Genomic DNA, 25,704 nt, shown 5'->3' on the forward strand with positions numbered 1-25,704 from the left:
ATGTCATTGGTCACGTGGTTTGGCAGCCATATCGGATTTACCCTGACACCTTTAAACATCTTCTCCAGACGACTTGACAGACCGAGGGGAAAACTTAACACAGATTCCCCAATCCTTGCGGATACGAGGGGTTCAAAAATAATTGATAGGTCACATGGTCTGGCAGCCATATTGGAAAGAACAAAAATTTCACCATTTACAAATCCCTCAAACATCGCTCAATAACGTTCCAAAACTGATGTTTGCTCTGGTGGAAGACAAGAAGGAAGATGTTCCTCATTATTAAAATGGTTTATTTGAAGCAATTAACATAGGTTGGGAATGGGGGTGGGGAATGGGGGTTGGGAGTGGGGGGGGGGTGAAGAGAAAACGTCTATAAATAAATGGAATGAACCACGTGGTCAAAATACCAATAGGAAGCACACATACTTAATACAAAATAACAAAACCCCGTTAAGGAACAAAATTACCAGACTTGAACTGTTAAACAAATGGCTGCGGGGATTTGAACAGGCACAACCTGGTCATGGTTGCAAGAGGATGGCGTTGAGAGGGATAGCATCGCACACTACGAAGGTGTGAGAGAGAGAGAGAGAGAGAGAGAGAGAGAGAGAGAGAGAGAGAGAGAGAGAGAGAGAGAGAGAGAGAGAGAGAGAGAGAGAGAGAGAGAGAGAGAGAGAGAGAGAGAGAGAGAGAGAGAGAGAGAGAGAGAGAGAGAGAGAGAGAGAGAGAGAGAGAGAGAGAGAGAGAGAGAGAGAGAGAGAGAGAGACAGAGAGAGAGACAGAGAGAGAGACAGACAGAGAGAGAGACAGAGAGAGAGACAGAGAGAGAGACAGAGAGAGACAGAGAGAGAGACAGAGAGAGAGACAGAGAGAGAGACAGAGAGAGAGACAGACAGAGAGAGAGACAGAGAGAGAGACAGAGAGAGACAGAGAGAGACAGAGACAGAGACAGAGACAGAGACAGAGACAGAGAGACAGACAGAGAGAGAGACAGAGAGAGAGAGAGAGAGAGAGAGAGAGAGAGAGAGAGAGAGAGAGAGAGAGAGAGAGAGAGAGAGAGAGAGAGAGAGGAACAATTTTTTATTTCCCCTTGAGACTCTTCAGCTGTTATTTGTCAGCCATTCCATAGGATGGGGGTGGGGCTGGGAGAGGGTGGAGGTTCGCTACAATGTCTGCCCCGCCCCCATCCAGGGGCTCCCCTTAGCTCACAAGGCCTCTTACCCCACGGGGCTTTGAAAGTCCTCGGCTAATTGTCATATTCTGCTCTGAGGTTACAATCACCATTTTCATCAGTTCACATCTCACAAACAACTTCCCTGTGACAAGCGACAAGCTTAATACAAATGATAAAAGGAGCCATGTCTGTCTGTCTGTCCCTTTGTTTTGTTGTGACTTGAGAAGTTTTAACGGATTTCAAGAAATCCAACTATGGTGGATTCAGGGAACTCCAGGGAAGTTTTGTGACGAAAAACAAAGTATTGTTTTTATGGGTACATAGGCACATGTGGCGAAACTACAAACACCACCTTGTGACGCTGGTTCTCCCCACACTCCAAGGAATCCTTTTTCTTCTTGCCCTTTTGAGTCACCATCACAGCAAAGATTGGTATTTCCGTCAGCGAGCGACGGGTCTTATATTCTCGCTCTTATTATTCTCGTGATTGATCTACCCCTCCGCCCTGACTAAGTAATCATTTACACCTACCACAGAGGAATGAACATGAAGTAGTTTAAGATAATACTTTGTGGAAGAAAAATAATTATATTCATGAACTCTCAATTATCATTGTTGCTGGAACTTTATCCAGTTAATTTTTATGTTGTAGTCAAATTGGCTGTCAGTAATTTTTCCCTCTACCCAAGAGTGTTTTGACCTACATATTGATAAAAGGAATGTGTTACTATGAAACAGGGTGTCCTGGTTGATAACACTGCAAACATTCACCGCGATTATGTCATTCTCTCTCTTACACCCAAAGTGGACATGTATTGCAGTTTTGAGTTATTTTCCTTAATCCTCATCAGCTAATCCAGAAGTTCAGTTGTCAAATGTCTCCTCTCCCATCCTTTGTAATGTGAAATTGTACATAAAAAGAATTGCTTCGGACTTCTGTTTCAATGAGGTCAATTCGAATGTTTCAGTGAAGCATTCAATGTTCTTCCTCCGGATACAAAATTTAAGATTCTCCTTTGGAATGCTGATCAAACTTGTAGAAATTAAGTTATTTTCCACCACAATTTTGGCGACCCAGATGGGACATGAAACCCCGGCAGGACGGGGAACAGCATCCTCTGACATAACAGCATGCAAGTGGCCACTTACTAAGTTGTTTACTCTTACTTCAGATAGGATGCTGCATCTCTCAGCACAACGGGTAATGTGGTGCTCCATTGATCAGAGAGTTATTCAAAGGAGAACCTTTAGTGATCAGCCGAAGAGTATCCAGTGATCAGGGTCCGTTTAAGCTTGCGGGGATATCTACAGGGTGTGGAGCCTGGCACTCGAGTGTTATAAACCGAGATCAAGGGTCTCTAACGGAGAGTTGAAGTCTCTGCCATGCTTCGAGAGGGTTATTGCTCCTGCTCGCTAAAGGGGAGGGGGGATGTAACTCCCCCATTAAAAAGGAGGGGGGTTTAAAGTCTCGCCTTTGTAAGAGAGGGTTTGAAGTCCTCGGTCGCTGTTTTGTGGAACGCTATTGTTACTTGGGATGTGGTTTGAGTTAATGATTGTATCATGTTGTTTCGTTCCATTGCTGGCCAGCATGTTTCTTGTCATTACATTGTTGGAGTGTATGTTTCATTGTATATGTGATCTTTTAACTAAGAGGTTACAGAATGGGGAATAAATGAGTACGGAAAGTGGAGAGAAGGATTGGTCATCACCGTACACTGTGAAGATTCTGGATGAGGTGAAGTGCACACGCCAATTCCAGGGGAAAAACGATGACAACGAAATCTACACATGCTGTTGCATCTTTGGCATGGACACAAATAACTGGGTATATTTAAGCTTGTATTGAAAGACAGAACCCTAGCATTGTGGTGTGGTCTATGTGGAGTGAAGGATGAATGCCATTGAGAGTGTTTTAAGACCAGATAGAAAGGTGGTGTGTGTGAATTCAATCCTGGTGAACATCTGAATTGGAAGTGATTGTGAGCTCGATAAGGAACTGAAGATTACTGTGCGACGTCATACATGAATGTCTTGTTAGAAATGATATTGCAACAACTAAAGAATGAATGTGAAACCTCAGGCAGAGAGTTAAAGCAGCCAGTATTTGAACCTTTCTGTTTGTGGTTTGGTTGCTGGCTCATGACTGAGAACAGAGGGATGTTTTTGTGTGTGTTGTTGATCCCTTACATCATGTTCATTACTAAAAATGATCCCGCCGATATGTGCACATGTGTTTCGGTGCAGTTTTGAATATTCCCACAACTGGGAAGGCAATGAGACCACTTTAGCTTGGGGCCACTTGCTCAGTGCTGACCAAGTGCATGCTCGGTGCATGATCCTTTGGATGGATGGGGCCACTTGCTCGGTCATGAATCTTTCCCTACACGGACCAACACTAAAACTGCAATGTCTGTGCTTTGCCGGCAGGAAAAGACATAAATGTGTGTGCCGTGCCTCGTATAGACGCTGAAGAAAGTGTCAAAGATTGATTTAAGAGCCATAGCGATCTTGGATAAATTGTGAAAGAACAATTGTGAATGTAAAATATATTCTGAATGGGAGTCCATTTAGGAGACTGGCTATTGCTGGCATTATGAGACAAAATTAATTGAATATCTCTTTGTTTAGTACTTTAATTGATGAAAAGTGGGATTTTGCCTCCAATTGCTCAGCCCAGCAAGCTGAGGTCTTACAAGCTGCTGTTCATACTGCTGGATGAGATTTAAGGGTACTCAAATGCAGATTTAAAGGGGGGGGGAGGAAGTAACACCTCCAGCCCCACAAACGGCCACAAAATGCGAGGCTTCTTTCTGTAACCGAGTGCCGTTGTCATAAAAAAACCTCACGTCTCTTAAGTGTGTGTGTGTGTGTGTGTGTGTGTGTGTGTGTGTGTGTGTGTGTGTGTGTGTGTGTTTGTGTGTGTGTGTGTGTGTTTGTGTGTGTGTGTGTTTGTGTGTGTGTTTGTTTCACCCAGGACACAGTTGGGAGTGTGGGGGGCTACTATGTCGAAATGCACATGCCGTATTCGGTGACGTGTGAGAGATGTTTCCAAAATTTTGATTTAATTCGTAACAATTGAACTTAAAATGTGATGAAAATATAGAAATGTGATTTGGAATGATTTTAAAGTGATTTGTAAAGTAGTTGTGGATGATTTTAGTACATTGTGATGAACAAGGATTTCTACCACACAGATGATTCTCAAATAAATGTGAAGTTTAAAGTCACAACCATCTCCGAAACTCCCTGTTGGTTTGTAGCACATCGGGAAATTCACAAATGATGCATGATCCTTCGGATGGTTGTTAAACTAGGCGTGCTGTCTTCATTAGTCTATGAATGTTAAAGATAACAGATGACATTATTTGATGGATGTTAAACTTGGCATGCTGTCTTCAATAGTCTATGAATGTTAAAGATAACAGATGGCATTAGTTGATGGATGTTAAACAAGGGTGCTGTCTTAATTAGTCTATGAATGTTAAAGATAACAGATGGTATTAGTTGATGGATGTTAAACTCGTCGTGCTGTCTTCATTAGTCTATGAATGTTAAAGATAACAGATGGCATTAGTTGATGGATGTTAAACGAGGGTGCTGTCTTCATTAGTCTATGAATGTTAAAGATAACAGATGGCATTAGTTGATGGATGTTAAACTTGTCGTGCTGTCTTCATTAGTCTATGAATGTTAAAGATAACAGATGGCATTAGTTGATGGATGTTAAACGAGGCGAGCTGTCTTCATTAGTCTATGAATGTTAAAGATAACGGTTGACATTAGTTGATGGATGTTGAACTCGGCGTGCTGTCTTCATTGGTCTGTGAATGTTAAAGATAACAGATGACATTAGTTGATGGATGTTAAACTCGGCGTGCTGTCTTCATTAGTCTATGAATGTTAAAGATAACAGATGACATTAGTTGATGGATGTTAAACTCGGCGTGCTGTCTTCATTAGTCTATGAATGTTAAAGATAACAGATGGCATTAGTTGATGGATGTTAAACGAGGGTGCTATCTTCATTAGTCTATGAATGTTAAAGATAACAGATGACATTAGTTGATGGATTTTAAACTCGGCGTGCTGTCTTCATTAGTCTATGAATGTTAAAGATAACAGATGACATTAGTTGATGGATTTTAAACTCGGCGTGCTGTCTTCATTAGTCTATGAATGTTAAAGATAACAGATGACATTAGTTGATGGATGTTAAACGAGGCGTGCTGTTTTCATTAGTCTATGAATGTTAAAGATAATGGATGACATTAGTTTATGGATGTGAAACAAATTCCTGCCAAAACTGTTGCTGGGAAAGCAATGGCAACAACCCAGTATAACCTTTTTATCAATCCAGGCAGGCAAAATTCATTGCACATGTGAATGAAATAATGTTTCCTCTCGTAATGATTGATCTGTGAACCAGGTACATCTGTGAATGATTGATCTGTGAACCAGGTGGTGAAGAAAATTGGGTTAAAATACCGGACAAAGTCGTGCAACAAGCTCCACACTTAGCAAAATAGGAAAAAGCCTTTTGATCTGCAAGCTTGTCTGCCAAGGTCAAGGCACGGATAGCAGAAAGAAAAACATCTCTGGTGGCTTTATATGGGCCTCCATTCGTGAGGTTGATTCAGCAATCAGACTTAATTGGACAACAATTTTGTTTATTGTCACAATAATCGACCATAAAGGTGTTAAAGCGAAATTGGATAAATAATTAATGCACTCCAAAGGTGGAGTTTCAACCAATGGTCATCTGGAGTAGCCAATCAGGGGAAGAGGGACCTGTTGGGTGCTCACAGCAGGTGTCATGACTCGGATGCTCACAGCAGGTTTAAATCCTGCCATTCTTTCCCCACAGCAGTGATAAACATTATTTGGGGAAAAGATAGTGAAGGTTCCAAAAGAGATAGCGACATGCATGGATGGAGTATTTTGAGTTTCAATTTGGAGTGCCATTTGCCTGGTGACTCAGCTTTGACAAATGACTTGACAATTTTTGTACATCTGTTTAAAAACAAAGGTTTAAACTGTATTTATTTGTTTTCATAAAGGAATTGATTTTATATTTAAAAGGTCAGAGCAAGTGATTCGATAGCTGGAGTATGTGTGTTGTGATATTGCAGCATTTTGCTATATAAGTGAGAGAGAAGTGGATAAAAAAGGACAATTTCAGAGATTTAAAATGTTGATGGAATTCTGAATAGTGATCAGAGAGGATAGCTCCACATTCTTTTTCCAAGATTTTTCAGCTCCATTGACCAAGAAAGAAATGGATGCTCATCAGGTTGATGATACAATATTAGCATTTGGTCGAAATAAACTGGTCTAAATAATGTAAACCAATTATAATATCACCTGGTTTATTTATTTTTTGATTAATTGGACAGGTGCATGATTTTTAATTAAGTGATACTTCTTGTACGTTTACTTAAGTTGAGGTGTTTCTAACACTGACTTGACCATCCTTCGTCAGTATGGAGTGCGAAGTTAGCTGGTAGTAAATAAATAAATAATGGTAGTTACTCTAGAGCTGTTTGTGAATGAAAATTGAAGAAGAATAAGGAGCGAACTTTGATAATTATTGTACAGATGATGGAATATTTTTCTTGACGAGAAGGAATTTTTGAAAGATGGTGAAAATAATTGTTGATTGCAAATTGGAACCCTGAGAAATACTGCTGTTCTTTCCACATGGAAATAGCGAATGAGAGGATAGTTTTTGAGTGTACATACAACTGAGATTTCGGTATATTTTAGTATGTCGTTTTGGTGTGAAAAAATGGAAAGGAAAGGGTAAAATTTTGATATAAAATGTGATGTACGTTCGATGCTTAACCTTGATTTTGTTTGTTTCAGAGTGTTGAGAACTTTTTGAACGATGCAGTGTGAGATTTCGTCAAAGCTTGGAAAAACTTTCACCGAAAGATTGGACGATGGGGAGAACCCAGATTTAGGTGATTGGGCATTCAAAACATAATCATGACACTACCCCCTTCCTGAGGAGATAAGATGAGCATGTTAAATAAAGAGGAGAAAAAGGAAAACCCACTGAATAGAAGGTTGGACAAGTCAAACCACAACGAGCGAGCAAGGCAATTCTGCTCTGAGGTTACACTGAACGAGCAAGGCAAAGACTTCATGTCACCATTGCATGGTGCCTCGCTGGAGGATGTCCCAAACCACACTCGCAAATTGCTGTTCTGCAGATTCATCGTGAACTTTCCATGGTCGCACAATCCACAACGAAGGCCCTGAAGGTCCACACGGCGAGTCATCTGCAGCATGTGTTCAATGGTGTGGGTGGGGCTCGTGCAGCCATCGCAGTTGTCTCCAACGTACACATCTCGCTTGGTGAATCAAACCTGATTACACGAACTGTTGCTACAGGACCAGAAACTCTGCTGGGGCTGGATTTCTGGGTCACATCTTGAGTCTTCTTCATCTCCTTTAACCCAATGTCATTTGCAAGCAATTGTTGGGCCCAAGCTCGGACCTGCCACGATCTACCTTCTCTGCAGCTCAATGAGCGACGAGACTGTTTCCTGTTGGGTGCTGCTCTATCTCCACCCTGATCTGCTTATCTTTTGACCTCGGGTAGCATGTCTTTTAGATTTGTGACACCTGCTGATGAACAGGCCATTAATTAAATGGAAACACACTCATTAACTTGGTTGGGACACACTTTAAATGGTCATCATCCAGCATTCTTCTCCGATGAGCGCTTGCTGTCATTGTTGATTGAACTTGTGTAACTGATATCTTTTCTCCTCTAGGAACAGGGTATTGTGATCATGTGTCATATAGTTATTGAAAATTTTCCTGATATGGAAAGAAAGGGGGGGGGGGATGTGGAAGAAAAATGATTATATTCATGTCCTATCAATTATAATTGTTGCTGATACTTTCTGTATTTAATTTTTATGCGATTTGGTATCGGAATTAGCTGTCAGTAATGTTTCCCTTTACCCAAGAGTCTTTTGACATCAATATTAATAAATGGAATATCTTACTATGAAACAGGGTGACCTGGTTGATAACACTCCAAACTTTCACGGCGATTGTGTCATTCTCTCCCTTACACCCAAAGTGGAATGTTTTGCAGTTTTTTCCTAATGCTTATCAGCTAATCCTGTAGTTTAGTTGCAAAATGTCTCCCTTCCCATCCTTTGGACAGTAAAATTGAATATAAGAAGAATTTCTTGGGCTTCTGTTTCAGTGAAGTCCATTTGAATCTTTCAGTGAATCATTCAATGTTCTTCATCCAACCCAGCCACTGTGGTTGCACAAGTGAGTGCACTCTCAGTGCCGGTCCTGAGCACAGATAAATGGGGAGGGTTGAGTCAGGAAGGGCATCCGGCATAAAACCTGTGCCAAATCAAATATGCGGATCATAACCAGATTGGTCGAGGTCCGGGTTACCAACGACCGCCACCGATACTGTTGGCCAGCAGGGTACCAGTGGAAACTATGCTACTGCTGGGCGAAGGAGCAGAAGGAGAGGGGGAAGTGGTGTCCAGAGGCAGTGGGAGAGGAGGAACGGTAGAAGTGTGGTGGTGAGACTTGGTGCGTTGAATGTTGGTACTATTACTGGCAAAGGGCGAGAGTTGGATCATATGATGGAGAGGAGAAAGGTAGACATACTGTGTGTACAAGAGATCAAGTGGGGTGGGGGGGGGTGTAAGGCGAGGAGCATCGGAGGTGGTTTCAAACTGTTCGACCATGGTGTGGATGGGAGGAGAAATGGTGCTGTGGTAATCCTAAAGGAGGATTATTTTGAGTGTATTGGAGGTGAGGAGTGTGTCTGAACGAGTGATAAGTTTGAAGTTGGAAATTGAAGGGGTGATGATGAATGTCATCAGTGCATATTCCCCGCAAGTGGGGTGTGAGATGGAGGAGAAAAAGATTTCTCGAGTGAGGTGGAAGTGGTGGAGAGTGTATCCAAGGAAGAAAGAGTGGTGATTGGAGCAAATGTCAATGGGCATGTTGGGGGAGGGAATAGAGATGATTCGGAGGTGAAGGGTAGGTAATGTATCAACGAGACGAATGTGGTGAATTTTGCAAAAAGAATGGAAAACGCTGTGGTAAATCTGTACTTTAAGAAGAAGGAGGAGCAAATGGTGACGTACAAGAGTGCAGGAAGGTGCACACAGTTGGACTATGTCTGAAGCAGGTGATGCAACCTGAAAGGGAGTGGATACTGTTAGGCGGTGGCAGGGGAGAGTGTAGCTGGACAGCATCAGATGGTGGTGCGGTTGCAACGAATTGAGGTGGTGAAGGTGGATGGGTTTAAATACTTGGGTTCAACTGTCCAAAGTAACGGAGATTGTGGAAGAGAAGTGAAGAAGAGAGTGGGAGCAGGAGGGAGTGGGTGGAGAAGAGTTTCAGGAGTGATTTGTGATCGAAGAGTATCTGCAAGAGTGAAAGGGAAAGTATATAAGATGGTCGTGAGACCAGCTATGTTGTATGGTTTGGTGGCGGTGGCGCTGACAAAAAGACAGGAGGTGGAGCTGGAGGTGGCAGAGTTAAAGATGCTGCGATTCTCCTTGGGAGTGATAAGGCTGGGCTTGATAAGAAATGATTATATTAGAAGGACAGTGCAGGTAGGATGGTTTGGAGACAAAGTGAGGGAGGCGAGATTGAGATGGTTTGGACATGTGCACAGGAGGGATGTGGGGAGTATCAGGAGAAGGAAGCTGAGGATGGAGCCGCCAGGTAGGAGGAGAAGAGGAAGGCCAAAGAGGAGCTTCATGGATGTGGTGAGGGCGGACATGCGGATGGTTGGAGTGTCAATGGAAGATGTAGAGGACAGAGCGAAATGGAGACGGATGATCCGCTGTGGCGACCCCTAACGGGAGCAGCCAAAAGAAGAAGGAGAATTCAATGTTCTTCCTCCTTTAAAACGAAATTAAAGATTCTCCTTTGGTATTCTTTTCCAACTCTTGGAAATTGAGTTATTTCCCACAACAACTTCTTCTTCTGTATTCAGCAGAAGGCTGCAGGGTCCCATCATTGGCTGAGTGCACATCTGTGCTGCTAATGCAATGCCCTCTGCTTGAAAACACTTGTTTACCCTCCATCTGAGAGTTGGCAACACCCATTGTTGAATCCTTCAGCCTGTGAAACACCGGGATGACAGTTCATAGCTGCGTCAGAATTCAAACCCAGGTGAGACAGCTGAGAGGTTTGTGTGTGTATCTCCAACCCATCCTGTCATCCCAAGATAACACCAAAGGAATGCCAAAAGCTGCACCATTCCCTCAATTCAAATAAACCATTTGCAAAACAAATTCGAGTTTGATGACTTGTGCTTGTTATAATTTAGAGTGTGTACTCATGAGTAAGTTCGAGGGTGGATTTGGCACAGGCCAATTGTGCTCCTTTGTATTGCAAACAAGAATTTGCACATCCATGGGATGTGTCAAGCAAGCAATGTTCGTTTTTTTTGATTTCCACAGGGAGTTCAACATTTTCATCTCAAAGTTTGTCCACACGACAGCTTGGCATCAAGAAAAGTTAACTTCTGCTCAGAATCAAAAAAAAAAAACCAGATAAGTGCTCAATGCAAACTGCACAACTCAGACCAAGAGGAATTAACCGAGAAATATTAGAAGCATTTGCGCTGCTCGATGGAAGGCCCAGATTCATCGTACTCCTGTTTGGTGATCCAAATTTGCTGGAAAGTGGACTGGGATGCCAGGATGGAACCTCCGATCCACGCAGAATACTTTCGCTCAGGAGGAGCAATGATCTGGAAGGAAATGAACGATCAAAGCCCAAAGAAGAAAATGTAGCAGAGTCAAATGGGAGGAAACATGGGAAAACTGGAACGGCACTTGGGACAGCACATACCTCCGCCAGGCTGAACAGTTTATGTTTGGTATCCCACAGATAAACCAGATCTGGATTTGGACCTGCAGCAATATCTAATCGGCTCATTGTCACCGACAAACTCATCCACCCAGGTGTCATAACGAATCCAGAACTTTTTGAAATCTCATTCCTTGTAGCATTTTTGGCCCAATCTCTTAATGGTGAAGAATCACTTATACTATTCATGTTTCTGAATCTGGATCTTCACCAAAATCGAATCACTTTGTCCTTGGCACACACACAAACTATTCATAAAACCGTCAGAATCCATCCACAACGTTTTGAGATATCGTCATCACACACAAACAGGGGTTAAAACATAACTTCCTTTGGTGGCAGAGGTAAATATCCCAAACCCTACCTTGATCTTCATCGTAGGTGGTGCCAAGTCTATCATCTCCTTCTGAAAACGTTCAGCAATGCCTGGATACATGGTGCTACCTCCAGCCAGCACGGTGTTTGCGTACAGGTCTTTTCGGATAACCACATCACACTTCATGATGGAGTGGTACGTCGCTTGATGAATTCCAACACCCTCCATACCTGAGGTATTGATCGGTGGATTCAGTTTAGAAACATTCATGGCCAACCATTGAAGGTGTTAAGATTCACCAACCAACCTACCAATGAATGCTGGCTGCAACATCGCCTCTGGGCAGCGGAAGCGCTCATTCCCGATGGTGATAACTTGTCCGTCTGGAAGCTCATAGCTCTTCTCAAGGGAGGAAGATGAGGATGCTGTCTGCATCTCCTGCTCAAAGTCCAGTGTGACATAGCAAAGCCTTTTCTTGATGTCTTGCACGATTTCTCGTTCTGCTGTGGTGGTGAAGGAATATCCACGCTCCGTCAAGATCGTCATAAGATAATCTGTGAGGTCTCGGCCAGCGAAGTCAAGCCGCAGGACAGCGTGGGGCAAAACATAGCCCTCGTAGATGGGCACGGAATGAGAGACACCATCACCCGAGTCCATCACAATACCCGTGGTGCATCCGGATGCGTAGAGAGACAGTGCAGCTTGGATGGCTACGTACATCGCAGGGGTGTTGAAGCTCTCAAACATGATCTGAAGAAACGCAACATCTCGCATATTCGCAAAATTGATGAAAACGATTTTTTCCTGATGAAATGTCACTTCAAATTCCACCATTTCAATAATTTAATTTCAGACAACTTGGAAAAGGAAATTAACTTTTCTTTTAACCTGAGTAATCTTCTCCCGGTTGGCTTTGGTGTTGAGCGGAGCCTCGGTGAGCAACACAGGATGTTCTTCAGGTGCGACGCACAGCTCGTTGTAGAAGGTGTGATGCCAGATCTTCTCCATGTCATCCCAGTTTGTGACAATTCCATTCTCGATGGGGTATTTCAATGTAAGGATGCCATGCTTGCTCAGGGCATCGTCACCCACAAAGCTGTCCTGTCCCATTCCCTCCATCACTCCCTGGAATGAGAGGCTGTAAGTTAAGTCAATAAAGCCTTTTCCGTCCTCCCTGCCCATGATGCAATTTGAACCTCCTCACCTGGTGCGTTGGCCAACCAACAATCGATGGGAAAACCGCCCGTGGAGCATCATCTCCAGCAAAACCTGCCTTGCACATCCCAGAGCCATTATCCACCACCAGGGCTGCAACATCATCCATGTCGTCTTTCCTTAAGGACAGCATGTAATCTTTAACATACACCAACATACCTCAAGGCTAGCTTACTTGAAAATTATTACACAGACACACACAATTTGATTTATTATTATAAATAATCAAAACACACGATTCTCACGTGGACAATGAAAATATACAAAAAAACAAATACCATGTCACAGGCAATTATTCCACAAATAAGGAGCTACAAAAGTTAAAGTCAAACCGACCAAGAAACTAGGACACTCGGTGGAGCGTATTAGTTGCCACATAATGCCTGATACACAAGAACATATCGGAAACAATACATTTTCGAAATATCATGTTTCTCTCGTTTTTGCCCGATCTCTCAATGGTGAAGAATCACTTAAAAAAATAAATAATGATCATATCCAGATATGGATTCGGATCTTCACCATAGTCGAATCAAGTTGTCGGAGTAAAACACGCAACCTGTCCACCAAGTTTCATCGGAATCCATTTCCAACTTTTTGAGATATCATGCCATATATTCGTTTAGACCTTTCTCTTAATGGTGAAGAATCACTTCAATAATTGTAGTCGCCGGATCCGGATCTACAGCAAATCCGAATCAGTTCGTCATTGTCACACAGGCAACTTGCACAAAAATTTTCATCTAGATCCGTCTACAACTTTTTGAGATATCCTGCACACAGACAGGCAAACAAACAGACAAGAGGAAGAAGACATTGTGCAGAGCATGATACTTGTAAAATGCATAAAACTAATTTCACCTCATAAATAATTAAATGACCAAATATGAAACTCCTCTTCAAATTTCACGTCAATCGGTTGAAAATTGAGGATTTTAGAAATCTCACCGAATTTGTTGACCTTTTGGTCGATGTTGACCTCAAAAATAATTTTCTTGTTGACTTCAGTGACATGAAAAAAAAAAAAAAAAATCTATATCTATATATATATATATATATATATATATATATATATATATATATATATATATATATATATATATATATATATATATATATATATATATATCCTCTTCAAGTTTCAAGTCATTTGGAAGAAAATTGACAATTTTAGAAATTTCCCGATGTTGACGTTTTTGGCCTTCAGTATGTTGACGTCAAAAATAATTGGTGGTTGAATGCAGTTTGCAAATCCTCTTCATATTTCAAGTGAATCAGATAAATGTTGAAGATTTTAGAAATTCCACCTTGGTTGTTGACCCTGGGCCTATGTTGACCTTTTAATCGAAGTTGACCTGAAAAATAATTGGCTTGTTGAATTCAGTGACCTGAATTATAAATCCTCTTCAAATTTCAAGTCAATCGGATGAAAATTGAGGATTTTATAAATACTAATTAAGTGTTGACTTTTGGCCTATGTTCTTCCTTTTGTCAAACTCCACCATGTGGTGAAGTTTCGTGAAGAACGGTTGGAAATTGTGACCTGCAGGCGATAAACCGACATAGGGGGGGATGGAAACATGACCTCCTTCACCTTCAGTGTCGAGGGTAAATACAGCCATTCATCACAAAATGCCACATACACGATCAAAGATAATCAAGGTTTGTGAAAACACCATGGGATTTACAAAAATAAATACACACCACTCCACCAGGATCAACACAGAGGACTGAACACACCTGTGGCCCAGAAAGACATGTTGAATAAAAATAAAAATATTCCAAACACGAACAATATTCTCAACAATCCGCAATGGAAGTTATTTTCAAAAATGAAATAAATAAATAATTATTTTAAAATGCAGGAATGGCAAAATTATATAAAACACGGAACACGAAGTCTCTCCACAATTTACAGAAAAATCGATTCAAACAAGGAAGCAGACGTAACACAACCAGTCAATGTGAACAAGTTCATTTACTGAACATTCTGCAGAAATAATATTCTGAGTTACCAACCACAACTCACCTGGTCACACCGACCACAGAGCAATCACTTTACACAGCAAATATCAAATAATTTCCAACCTTGGAGATTTTATATACCAACCTTCATGCACACAGGCAGGATTGTGATTTGACCAAAAATGGTAAAAAGCAGGAGAGCTCGTCGTTGATTGGTTAAGGCTCACCTGCGGGAAGTTGGCACGGCTTGTCAGTTGTGTGCTTGCACAAACAAATTGAAATTGCATCTGTGACATCACCACGTCCCCAGAAACAAAGCATCCATCAGTCAGGTGTTGCATAAATGCACAAATTAAAGTTGTGCCCATAGGGTGGCTGCACCTGTGACATGTTTCGTGATCCAAGTTGGTTTTGATGAGTAAGTGTCAAACAAACAAACAGGAATAAATATTCTTGGAGTAGAGTGAGTGTTTAAAACTGAAATAAAAAGTGCTTTACCAAAGAAAATATGCAAAGAGGAGATCTCAATGAGATGTCAACTCTTCAATCTGGAGATCAGTGAGATTGTGGCTGTATAGATTGTGTGCTTAATTGTGTTGTGGAAATGACTCCTTGGATATTTTCTTCATGACTGTTGAGAATAAGCAAAAATTTTCAAATGTGATATTGGATGTATTGCTGCGATGGTTAGAATGACGAGGTCGAATCCCCACCAGCCCTCCACCCCCCCCCCACCAATCCCACCAGCCCTCCACCCCCCACTCCCCAATTCCCGGCAATTGTCTGTGCTTAAAAATTGCCATCACTTCTAACCTTTTATTTGATGTGTAAACCTTTGGAATCTCTCTTAAATGGCTCCTTTAGTGCTCGCCAGGCCGGGAAGTGCGGGTGTTGCCAGGAAAACAGTGCCCCGGATTACTTGGCAGAAGAGGGGGAGGGGCAGCCAAAGTGACAAGTGGTGGATTGGCGGTACCTCACCCATCAAGTAGAGCACGAATCAATAGCAGCCAAGCAGGGAGATGCTAAGTGTGTCTCTGCTTCCGGTTTTTTGTCGGGGGGGGGGGGGGGGCTATAAAAGGGAATGTCGTAAACAATGGTGGAGCAGATGCCGGGACACAGTGCTGTGAGAGGGTGCATGAGTTTGCGGAGCTGCTGTGCGAAACCATGCCTCCACCTTGCCTGTCACACCACACCACCTCTCTCAAATCTAACGTTGTGATCTGACGTCCAGGGTGTGATTGAGTTGGCCTGAGAAGGAAATTAGATATTTATGGATCGGCCATTCATCGTTGGTTCGTGTGCGCGTATGTCAGGTCGTGGGTCAAGTTATTAGTGTTGTTACCCTGCATTATGACAAAGCATTATACGTTCAAGTGAAAAGTGGGGTCAAGCGATCGATCACGCCTGTGTGCCGTATGGACGTATGTATGTGTCTCCAACCTCTCACTCTCGGTACCCACTCCTCCCTGTCATACCCAGCTGCTGCTGGACTCAATGTCAGACATGAGATCAGGGCCGTCTCTCTGGACATATCCTGTGCTTTTGATGCAGTCTGGCATCCTGCCTTGCTCTCCACATTCTATCCCAATGGCATCCAAGGCTACCTCCACACATGGTTCACTGACTTCCTCGACTTATTTCGCCAATGTGTGACTCTCAATGGAATCCTTTCATCTCCTCCCCCTGTCAAGGCTAGGTTGGCCGAAAGCAGTGTTCTGGGACATGTCCTATTCCTGATCTCTCTGACTCCCTGGAAAATTCTCTTTGTCTATCTGCTGATGACTCCATCCTCTGCAGTGACATCTGTCTTCCTTCAGAGTGGAAGGCGGCATCATCTTTCCTCTTTTCAGACCTTGACGCAATCATCAGGTGGTCAGTTAAATATTGAAATAGGGCTTTCAATCCTGACAAATCTCACACTCTCACTCTCTCTCTCTCTGAAAGAACTCTCTGGTAACGCACTCTTATACCATCTACTTTCTAAGCAATCCACTTGAGTAAGTTCAGTCAATAAAACTCTGGGGTTTCACCAACCGCCATGATCTTTCTTGCTAAAAAAACACATTTCAAAGTTGGGCTTCAAAGACAGGCGCTGACTGGGAATCCTCTATCGTACAAATTCCTTCTTTGTCACACCTGAACTTCCATACACATACATGTCCTCATCCACAGCTTGATGGAGGACTGTTCTCCCTCTGGGCTTGCTCCCCTCCCTGCCTTACGTCTTGCTCAGCTTGAGGCCATGGGAACCAAGGCCTTTTAGGTTATCGGTGTGAGGAGTGATATTTTATGGTCATATTTGATCCATAATTAATATATATATATACATATATATTGGTTACATGTCGGGATTCGAACACATTTGTATATACTCTGCAATGCCCTTCAAAAACTCTCTATAGTTTTTGTGGCACTGCTTACCAGTGAGTCAGTCCACCAGATGCCCTCGGAAGGCACGGGCTGTGTTGTTTTAGTATTAACAAACCGACACATATCCCTTCTCATGTAAAGCTAAACTTTATCTTGTTTTTCTCAAGCATTCCACTCCTGGGCTGTTGTTTAAGCCAAGTCAGATTTGCTCTATGCAGTGCCGGATTAAGCCTCAGCTGGCCCTAAGGCACATTTTGAAATTTTAGAGAATGGCATGAAAAATTTAAATTAGATCTCGGGCTCATGGAAATGGACCCCAGACAAAAGACGAACTGATTCAAGAACAAAATATTTAATGCCAAAAAAGACAAATATTTAATGTGAAGTGAAAATAGTTTATTTAATCCCTTTTTCCTAAATTTTTGTGGCCCGAATTTTTGGCTGGCCCTAAGGCACATGCCTTGTCTGCCTAATGGTTAATCCAGCACTGGCTCTACAGCTAGGATACGGCGGCCGTATGCCCTCTCAATTGACAGAAACGGGCAACAGCCGCAGAGTTTCTGTGGTGGCCTCAGGGTGGCCCTACGCCGTTTGGCTATATTTTACAGGTCGTAAGGGTCGCCATGGAATTATAACGTGGAGCTATAACTTTTTTCATTTCTACGTTCGCCGTAGAAATTCGACAAGCCGAAAAAAAAGAACTGGTAAAAACAAACAAACAAACAAAATGAACCCATTCGTTACCGTCCGTCTGGCCACACGTTCACCTTAGGGCCCCCCTGCGGTCCCCCTGCGGTCGCCTTGCAGGCACCTTGCGTCTGCCTTGAAAATTCTATGGCCGCCGCAGGGACGCCTTAAGGTCACCGTGCGAGATCAAATCAAAGACCGTACTGCACTCCCACGTTTTTGGTGTCCACAATTTCTAAATACGCCGTGCGGCTCCCCGAAAAAGAAAAACATATGTGACTGCGACATTGTGTGACCGTGGAAATACTGTGGCCGCCCTATAATTGCTAGTGGCCATAGATTTTGTAGACCCCACGGCCGCCGTGGCAAATGTGACTTCAGCCTTAGTTTGAAGCGAGATATATCCCTACTCTTACCATCTTTGTGAACTTAATAGGGGTATTTGTTTGTCCTTCAAACACTCCACAGTGATAAGAAGTCTGGGGCAGGGGAGAGGGATTGTCTACGATGATTGCTGGGCTCTATGATAAGCTGTTCGATTGTTCCACCCTCCCTTAGGGGAGAGAAGGGAAAATTCTTAGCTCATACCTGAGTACACATTTGGAGATCTTCCCACACCAACTCGGGTTAAAGTATAACCAGAGATAGATTGGAATTAGAGATAGATTGGAGATAAGGGAGAGTTTTTGAATGGAAGACTCAGTGTGGTTTTGGTGGCTCTCCACTGTGATGGTTGAGCTGCTAACATCACCTCCGCTGGCTGGCATGTGGTCCTTCAATAAAGCTGCATTTTGGTGAATCCTCTTCGACTGACTCTCTTTATACCGCGCAAAGGGAACGGAGTCTTCACAATCGGAATCTCCCTTGATGAAACTGAATCTATTGGCCTATCACTTTGCCATCGCATACAGGTTGGTGGTCTCTTTTTTTACCATCTTCGTTCTGGTCTTGCACCCTCTATTCTATCCGTGTTTTGACCCCCCCCCCCAACTTCCCCATGCCCCCACCAGGCTTCTGTCCAATCTGTCCACGATCAACCCCCTTCTATGAAACACCCAAAATCCAGAAACACTGCTCATCTCCAGTCAGTTGTTGCTATTTTTTCTCCTCCCGTGGAACCATCTTCCACATTCTCTTCAATGTCATTATTCCCTCCAGGTCTTCAAGACCCCTGCTCAATGCCATCTTACATCATTCACAATCCAAAACCACGGCCTTTTCTACATTCATTACGCCCCCCCTGCCCCCCAGTCATCCTTCCTTCATCAAAATTTCTAGTTTTCCCTCCTTCGAGTTTCCTTCTGTATCCATCTTCTTCACCTAATGCATCCTCTCCTGCCACCACCCATTCCTCCACACACCCTCTGATTATCCAAGCCTCCCTCGATCTTGGCCTTCCACTCTGTAGTTTGTGTTTCCTCCCTCACTCCGCTCTTCCTTTTGCATCCTGTTATGCCATGATCCATTCAGTGTACTCGCTCTTCCATGAGCCTTGACTCTGTGAAACAAGCCCTTTCGACCGTGTTGATATGAAGTGTCGGACCCGTATCAGCCAACCGGAGTGACCGACGACCGTAACACGATGATATCTAATAAATAACATGAGATTGTCTGTCGGTGTGTACGTTTGAATTTTTTGCAAAGACCGCTGCACCGACAACCACCACATTTTTCATACAGAACAAGTCCGACTCGAAGTTTGTCCTTAGAGTATTTTCATCCACCACCTTAACATTTAAAGACCCCGAAGACTCTTAATACCCTGAAGACCATTTAATTCCTAAAGACCATAAAGACTCGTGAGAGCTCAAAGACTCCTCGGAGCCTTAAAGACCCTGAAGACGCTTCACGACACCAAAGACCGTTAAATACTCTGTCCATCTGTGAAGCCATGTGACAACATGTCTCTTAATTAAGTACTGTTTGAACTTCAGTTGCACCCTGACTCCACATTCGTCTTTTAAATATGTACTATTGCAATGTACCTTTTAAATCTTTCAAACCTTTGGACTTTTGAGACATCTTAGACCTTTGAAGACCCTTTAAGATCCCTACAATCCCAAAAATTCCCAAACCCTTCAAGATCCTGAAGACCCATTAATACCTCGAAGTCCCTTTAAGACCTCAAAGTCCCCTAAGACCTATAAAAACACCCGCAAGACCCCAAACAACAACAAGACATGCAGAAATTACTATCCTTGCCTTGCAGTAGAGGCACAATTGGGGTCTCAGTGATGATTCAACCATTGATTAGTCCTCAACACTCCACCATCTGCCACAGCATCCTTCATCCTTGAAAAAGGAGTCAGGAGATGACAACAATCAGCACCTGGTCTAACACTTGAAGATGTATTTCAGTCCTGAAAAATCTCTCTATCTCCTCAGAAGGAGTATTTGGTAAGCCCTCTTGACAATCCTCTTGAAGTTAAGTCCCTCAAACCGTTTGGCCTCAGCAACAGGATGGCATCAGCCACAATCGATGTTGGGCAAAACACATGCCCTCAGTATTTGTTCAAGAGATTCCACAAGGTCAAGCTCAGATCCAATCGGGTTTATTCCGGACACTGAAAACAACATTGAGAACAAGAGGTAACCAGAACGACATTTGGTGGAGCACATACCTCTACCACACTGAACAGTTCACACTTTATATTCTGCTGTTCGGCCAGATCTGAATCCGGACATTCACCAAAATCGAATCTATTTGTCCTTTTAGACACCCAAATGGTCCACCAAGTTTCGGTCCACCATAACTTTTTGAGATATCGTGATCACAGGCAGACAGACAGACAGGGCCGAAAGCATACCCTAGCTCCATCCACCGTTGGTGGTGAAGGTAACAACAATATTCACCGACCACACCCAGCGTGCACCCTCTATCGGTGGCCTACTTGTCACAACAGTGGCGTGTTATACATATCATGACGAACAGACAGGAACACCAACGACCGCACTGGAAATGGGATCAAAAACAGTTCCTAACACTGGAACAAACAATCAGAGATTGCAGACCCATGCCAGGTCTTGTTTTGTGTGGCGAATAAATGGAAGGATGTACTAAATGAAAGGTCGGTGATTGCAAATGAAAGGTCTAAAGAGTCGAGTTGTAAATGTGTAAAAGTCACAGATCGAAAAACTTGTCAAGGTCGAATGTTCTGTAGGTCTAAAGTGATAATGGGTCGAAATGGTCGAAATAGTCTAAAGTGTCTAAAGGGTCTAAAAATGTTGCATGGGGTCTAAATGGTGTATTTTTGGGTCTAAACTCTAAAGGGTTGGAATTGCCTTAAGGGGTCAAAAGGGTCTTAAAATGTCTAAAAAGGGTTGAAAGGTCAAAGGGGTCGACAGGGTATTGAAAGGTGTGAAGGTCACAAGGTCTAACAAAGGTGGAAAGGATCGAGAGGGTTGGAGGGATCTGAGTTTGAGGGATTCTAAAGTGCTCAAGAGGAGGTAAAAGGTCTTCGATATCTTCGGGCTCGAAAGGGTGTAATGGGGTCCATATGGTCCGAGGAGGTCTTCTGGGTCTTATAGTCCATGAGCCAGGTGGCCGATTTTGAGGTTTTGCTCTCAAGCGACTGAATAAACGCCGTTGTGATTTTTGGGTAACCTAATGTCTCAAATATTCAAAAAAGTTGAGCGGACCTTTCAGATTAGTAGCGGAATACCCCTACGGCGGCCATTTTTAAAGAATTTCGCCGTATTTTTTGAAATCCATATAAGCTAGTTTAGAGTACAATAAGTCAACTTTGGGTTAAGGTAGACAGACTTCTGAGGGCTCATTTTGTTTGTTAGAACCTGCTGAGTTTTATGATATGTGGATTTTTTAGTTTTCTGCGTTGCTGATCTCGGCATTGAACTTTGTATGTGAAAATTGTGACTATTTTGTCACATTTCATCAAAATATGCAGAGAACTTCCCTCACTACATCGTTAAAACTATTGTTCTGGTGATAATTTTATGCTGGTTGGGTCAAGATGGTTCTTCTGAATCTATAGAATGTGTCGTCTAACCCATGTGAGGCCATTATCCCACTGAAAATGGATATATTTTGGAAATTCATTTCCGTGTATTGACTGAATTTGGGGTCGGGGTAGTCGCAGTTCATAATGAAGTCCACTCCCCATGTATCAAAAGTTTACTCAGATTGGTATTTTACTTCAAAATATCCACTTTTAACAAGGTTTGCCCCTTTTTCGAAATTTGCTTTAACCCTTTAAGACCGAAAATATCCCGCAAATATGTTTTTTTTTTTAAAATAACATAAGTATTAATAAAAGTATTAGTGAATAAGTAATTGCACGCGTACTCCGAGTCAGGAAATGACAAAGAATAATCCCACAGGTATAAAAGTAGTCATCAGTTCGTCACAAGAAGAACCATGGATTTCCTATTGTCTGTTTTGAAAATTCAGAGTTCTTTCTGGGACCCCCCTGTAGTTCTTAATTCACCGTGCTGCCACCATGTCGAAACACAGCAAAACGAATTGTTTGACATAACTGTACATTACCTTCACTGGGATAAGGGAGAAGATTCCCATTGATTTTCATTTATCAATCTGTTATGTTCATAACATGATCCCAAAGTTTTTCACAAGTTAGTATCATCTTTTATTCCCCATCAACCCCCCATCCATTACTGTATAGAGGCCTAGATAAGTGCACACTCACAATGTAGCAGTGCTCCTATAGAAGTACACAACATAACATACATATATACATATATACATACATACATACATACATGATGCTGCTCTTGTAGATGCAAATGCTTAGAGCCTGGGGTAAGGGGGAGCGCAGTCCCATCACTCACTTGCCTATGATCCCATTCTTCATTGAAAACTGCAAGGGGAAAATCCCTTTTTCAGATGTTTGCGATTTGGGGGTTTCAATCCGGCTAGTGAACCATTTTCGAAGTTAAAAAGGAAGGGATTAACCAACTACTGTGGAACACATTGTGGCCTATAATTCAGTTGACGTTATATCTTTTCAGGTCCCATTTTGAAAATGTCAAAGAGAAGACAGAGCCATACGTCATGACCGATTCTGAGGAAGACTGCAGGAAAATGAAGCGCCCAAGAGTCGAAAAAGCCAAATGTGCAATATGTGAGGAAGAATGTTATGTGGATGAACTTGTTAAACTTAAAGACATTGCGTCTTGGCAAAGACTCTATGAAATTGCTAAAATAAGACATATTGAACCTATTTTGAGGATTGCTGATGCCAATCCTCCATCCGCACCGGATATCCGTTATCATAAGAAATGCAGAGACAGACTAACGCATGTTAAAATCTGAGAAAAATTCAGGATGATCTAGGGAACTTGAGTAGTGAGCCGAGTTCTGTTCAGCGGAGGTCTTCACGCCAGTCCACAGATGCTGCGGACAAATCACGTGTCTATCCAGAAGTATGCATCTTCTGCGAGAAAAAGACAAAGTACATTCAAGGTTGTCGCACAAGGGAACCGCTAGTTCAGTCCTCAGAACTCAGGGCTGATGAAACGGTACGTGATGCCGCTATTAGGAGATGTGATGAGAGGATCATTGCCCTCACATCCCCTGACATTGTTGCTGCTGAAGGGCACTACCATGCCACCTGCTATAGGCGTTACACAGTAAACTCAAAACGAGACCAATCAACGGCACCAAAGACCGCATCGCAGTCTGCAGTGGGCGACGATGGCTACACCAACGTTGTGGGAGTCGCACTGGAGAAGTTATATTCGTATGTGCGTTGTAACATATTGTTCAATCCTCGCCTGGTTTCCCTGGTAGAAATCACAGCAAAATTGGAATCGTTTTTCATTGAACAGGGTGTTGAAATTAGAACATCCACAAAAAAGAATTTACGCAGAAATCTTGAGGCTGAATTCGGTGACACCTTGCACTTTTTTGAAACAGATCACAGAGTGTTTCTTAGACCACATAACCTTAAAACCGATGACATTGCATCTGAAGTTTAATCTTTTAGAAAAGCGAATTCAGCTGTACAACCAAGGACAAGACTGTGTCCAGTTGATTGAAAATGTTGCAATCATACTAAGGGATAGCATCAAGGGTAGCATACAGGAACAAATGTGGCCTCCACACCCCGAAGAACTGGACAAATCATACATTGAGTTGCCAGAGTGTCTTATGACATTTTTGAAGGTGCTCCTGGGGGGTACACAGCGTGATGCATCTGACCGAATCTCTAGGCTGTCATGGTCATTTGCACAAGATATCCTGAATTCTGTGACAAATGCGCAGGTTGTCACACCAAAGCATGTCCTGTTAACTTATGTTGTGAAAACATTGACAGGTAATGTGGAAGTCATCAGGACCCTCAATAGGCTTGGTCACTGTTGTTCCTACACCCGACTCGAAGAAATTGACACAGCATTATGCGTTGAGAAAGTTAGTCGAGGTGATGGTGGCATTCCCAAAGAAATTCATCCTGGTGTCCCAACTGTTTTAGCCTTTGACAACATTGACAGGAGAGAAGAGACACTGAGCGTAGAATGAACAACACATCATATTAACGGCATTGTGATGCAGCTTGTGTCTTTAACCTGTGCTCCGCAGAGGCAAGACGAGCCAATCGTTTTTAAGCAGGAGAAAAGAAGAACAATTGAGACAGTTGGTGACTGTCTGCCATTGTATGTAGCAGGACAGAGAATGGTTCCACCCCCACTAAACACCCCAACTTTGTCAATGCCATTCATAGATGCATCCACAAGTGCTCACCAGCGAAATTACATTTGGCTTCTTGTGCGGATGCATGATATTCACAACCAGATCATGGACTGGATTCAATATCCAGACAAGGGAGAATGCTTCAGTATCCAAGGACACCGTTGGTTACCTGCCAACAATCAATGCCCCACCTTCAGATCTTTCTACTGGCAAGAGATTCTGTGCAAATCAGTGTCCATTTGCCAGTCATTAGAACTTGACAAAATATGTCTAATTCCCAAATATGTGTGTCAAAATATGTATGGTAATGGACCAAGCTTTGTATGCCAAAGCTACCGAGGGTCTTGAACTAGATACTCAACGAGGGGAAGGGAAGCAGCAGAATTGATGTTGCGTTTGATACTTACAAGGACAGTTCGATAAAAAATGCAGAGCGGATGAACCGAGGCTCTGCTGAAGGCATAGTCTTCAAAGAGATCCGGGTGGGCCACAGGATAAAAAAAATTGGAAAAGGTTGTTTTCAAGTGGGGAAAGTAAGAATAAGTTCAACGAATACTTGTCAAGGAGTTTGAAGGATCCATCATGCCAAAACAAACTCTTAGACACAGAACTTTTCGTCACATCAGGCGAAAAATGTGTAAGGATGGAAAGTCACCGGGTAGAGGAGGTTTCCGAACTTTAGTGTGGTCAGGAAGAAGCTGATACTAGGCTGATTCTGCACTGCAGACATGCTGCTTCTTCTTTTTCGAAAGTGATGGTTATATCAGAGGACACTGATGTCATAGTGCTCCTTCTTGGATTTCATCTTGAATTGGGAACAAGGGTACTGCTGAGACGAGGAAAAAAGAACCAAATTTGCATTATTGATATCAACCACCTCGGAACAATTATTGGGAAGGATGTGTGTAATGCTCTGATCGGACTTCATGTCTGGACGGGCTGCGATGCAGTCAGTGCATTTGCCGGACAAGGAAAAGTAAAGTCGTTGAACAATATTCGGAAAGACGAAAGCTGTCGGAGAGTGTTATCTGACATTAGTAAAGACTGGGAGATCAGTGATGAAACATTTGCTCTTGTTCAGGCATACACATGCAAAATGTATTCATTGAATACAGAGATCAAAGAAGTCAATGAACTCAGATATGAACTGTTCAGGTCCAAATGGGGTGAAGTGACAACAGGACAATTGCTACCTTGTCGGGATGCGTTGTCTCAGCACACTAGAAGGGCTAATTATCAGGCTTCCATCTGGGGAAGAAGTCTGGAGAAGAGCCCAATGTTCCAAAGCCAACTGATGGACATGGTTGAACCGTCACTGAAGGGGATGTAGCAATTCAATGGCTTACTTCAATAATTCCTGTCTATATTCTAATAATCAATAATTCAATTCCTGTCTTTGTTGTCTTGTGATTGCTCTCAAGCTTGCAAGAAAGG

General features: G+C 42.7%; 1 protein-coding gene across 2 annotated transcripts; it reads right to left on the reverse strand.

The window, feature by feature from the left end:
* Positions 1–927: 927 nt before the first annotated feature.
* LOC147025385 (actin, cytoplasmic-like) lies at positions 928–14,666 on the reverse strand. Of its 2 annotated transcripts, XM_085886330.1 has the most exons (7): positions 14,286–14,317; positions 14,049–14,124; positions 12,571–12,700; positions 12,255–12,491; positions 11,678–12,116; positions 11,415–11,596; positions 928–10,931 (listed from the first exon to the last, which is right to left on the reverse strand). In XM_085886330.1, the coding sequence occupies exons 2-7, from the start codon at positions 14,084–14,086 to the stop codon at positions 10,788–10,790; spliced, it is 1,170 nt and encodes a 389-aa protein (XP_085742456.1). In that variant the 5' UTR covers positions 14,087–14,124; positions 14,286–14,317; the 3' UTR covers positions 928–10,787. The 2 variants fall into 2 exon arrangements, with proteins under 2 accessions (XP_085742456.1, XP_085742457.1); XM_085886331.1 differs by lacking the exons at positions 14,049–14,124; positions 14,286–14,317 and adding an exon at positions 14,611–14,666.
* Between the last annotated feature and the right edge of the window lie 11,038 nt (positions 14,667–25,704).

The sequence above is a fragment of the Eptatretus burgeri genome, chromosome 6, assembly GCF_056783735.1.
Source record: "Eptatretus burgeri isolate ZD-2024b chromosome 6, Ebu_testis_v1, whole genome shotgun sequence".
Classification (NCBI taxonomy): domain Eukaryota; kingdom Metazoa; phylum Chordata; class Myxini; order Myxiniformes; family Myxinidae; genus Eptatretus; species Eptatretus burgeri.

What these genes read in the sequence shown, in the direction of transcription:
- LOC147025385 (XM_085886330.1), bottom strand. Translation starts at nt 14,086, where the DNA reads ATGGTGGAGTTTGACAAAAGGAAGAACATAGGCCAAAA. An exon ending in AGGAAGAACATAGGCCAAAA is followed by an intron (nt 12,701 to 14,048) that starts GTCAACACTTAA and finishes GCTGTCCTTAAG; the next exon opens with GAAAGACGACATGGATGATG. An exon ending in TTGGTTGGCCAACGCACCAG is followed by an intron (nt 12,492 to 12,570) that starts GTGAGGAGGTTC and finishes CTCTCATTCCAG; the next exon opens with GGAGTGATGGAGGGAATGGG.